This window comes from Gregarina niphandrodes (assembly GCF_000223845.1).
Source record: "Gregarina niphandrodes unplaced genomic scaffold scaffold00090, whole genome shotgun sequence".
Lineage (NCBI taxonomy): Eukaryota > Apicomplexa > Conoidasida > Eugregarinorida > Gregarinidae > Gregarina > Gregarina niphandrodes.
Window position 1 is genome coordinate 2,798 of NW_011645855.1, and position 1,795 is coordinate 4,592.

At 58.7% G+C, this 1,795-nt stretch overlaps 1 protein-coding gene across 1 annotated transcript; it reads right to left on the reverse strand.

Moving 5' to 3' along the window:
* Nucleotides 1-298: 298 nt before the first annotated feature.
* On the reverse strand, nt 299-1,678 carry GNI_193760 (integrase core domain protein; the record flags this gene model as incomplete). Its single annotated transcript, XM_011135388.1, has 1 exon — nt 299-1,678. The coding sequence occupies one exon, from the start codon at nt 1,676-1,678 to the stop codon at nt 299-301; it is 1,380 nt and encodes a 459-aa protein (XP_011133690.1).
* Between the last annotated feature and the right edge of the window lie 117 nt (nt 1,679-1,795).

Below are 1,795 nucleotides of genomic sequence, written 5' to 3' on the forward strand. Positions count from 1 at the left end.
AAGGCGAGGTAGGCCAGCTCCACGAACTTGTCCTCACTCTTCTCCCTGAAGACGGGGTAGTCCTGGCAGTCCTCCATGTAGTCCCCGACTACAGCCGCGTAACCGTCTTCCTTCAACGCCTCAGCAGCGTCGACTTGCCGACGCAAGCCGTTCCGTCCAGGATGGTCGCCCGGTCTAGTATCGTCGGCCTTCTGGGCCCTTGTGTCACCATCATTCGCCCGTAGCCTCTCGTACCCATCTTGTTCTCTGTTTCTCTCTCTAAAATTTTTCTTTCTTTTTTTTTTGTGCTCCTCTGCTGTTAGGTCCTTCCTTCTTGGAATTCCCGTCGCCGCTTCCTGCCTCTTCCTCGGGGCTCCTCTTCCCCCTGCTCTGCCCCCGTTACTCCCTCTTGACTTGCCGGGGTGCTACACGCGTCCTCGGGTGTTGTTCCTCGCTCCACCACCACCGCCTCGCTGTCTGAGCTCAGTTCGTAGTAATTCGTCGGCGGCGCCCCTGTTCCTTCTGCCGCTTCCGTCCCTCCTAGCCTCCGCTGTAGTTCCTCCTCCGTGATTGACACTCCCTCTCGTCGGTACTCCTTCATCCATTGTCGTAATTGGTGCCTGTCCCGTGGTGCCACCACTTTCCGTAGCACGCTCGCGTGTCGATCTTCCTTGTGGCCGCTTACGAGGTCCTCCACTTGTGCTCGGTGGCCGGCCTCACTAATGGCTACGATGCGGTGGGGTAATCCCCATCCCTTCTCCTTCACTGTCGGGTCCCTCACTAAGACTATGTCCCCTATTGCGAGTCGGCTGGGCTTCCTCCTTTCGTTCCGTTTGTCGGCCCGCTCTTGGGCCACCTTGGCTGCCTCCTCAATGGTCGCTTCTCTTGCTCCTGTTAGCCACTGTAGTCGCTGCATATTTGGGTTCCGGAGCTGGTCTTGTATTTCTCGTTCCTCTGGTACTACCAATTCTACCCCGAACAGCCAGCGCCCCGGGGTCATCCCCAGTGCGGTGTGGTGGGCGGTGCGGTAGAGGAACATGGTGAGTGCTAGTGCCTCCTCTTCCCCCCTTGTGCTGTGGTCCCTCACCCGTTGGTAATGCTTACGGAGGTGACGGTGGAAGGACTCTACTGGGCTGTTTCCTTCTGGGTGGTACGGTGTGATGGTCGCCAGGGTTACCCCCAGTAGGTCTAGTAGTCCTCTCATGACCGTGCCTGTGAAGGCCCGGTCGTTGTCACATATTATCCGGGATGGTATTCCGTACCGGGTAATCCAGTGGCGCACCAACGCCGCCGCCGCACTATACCCGGTTTTGTCCGGCACCACCGCTGCTTCCACCCATCTCGATGTTCTGTCGATCATGGTCATGATGGGCCGTCCCTCCCCATGGGTTTGCCAGTAGTCTATATGGATTGTCTCAAACACCTGGTTCGCAGGGAATGCTCGTGCTAGACCCTGTAGGCGTTCCGTGCCGCCTCTCCTTCGTTGACACACCAGGCACGCGGCGATATACTCTCGTATGTCCTGTAATTGTCTCGGCCACCAGAACAGTTCCTGGCTCCTCCGGTACGTCCTCACCACGCCGGCGTGCGTGCCGACACCCTTGTCGTGGTAGTGCTGTACCACGCGGCGTGTCCACTGCGGTGGCACGTACGCCCGGCCTCTGCGTACCAACATCCCTTGCCAGTCCTGCAACTTCATCGCCCTTCGTTCGTCCTCTGTCACCCCTTTGTACGCTCGCTGCTACTCCGTCACTTGTGGGAGCCCTTCTTCCTCCGCTACGGCCATTACCGCCATACAGGTCATCCGGTCTTCTAC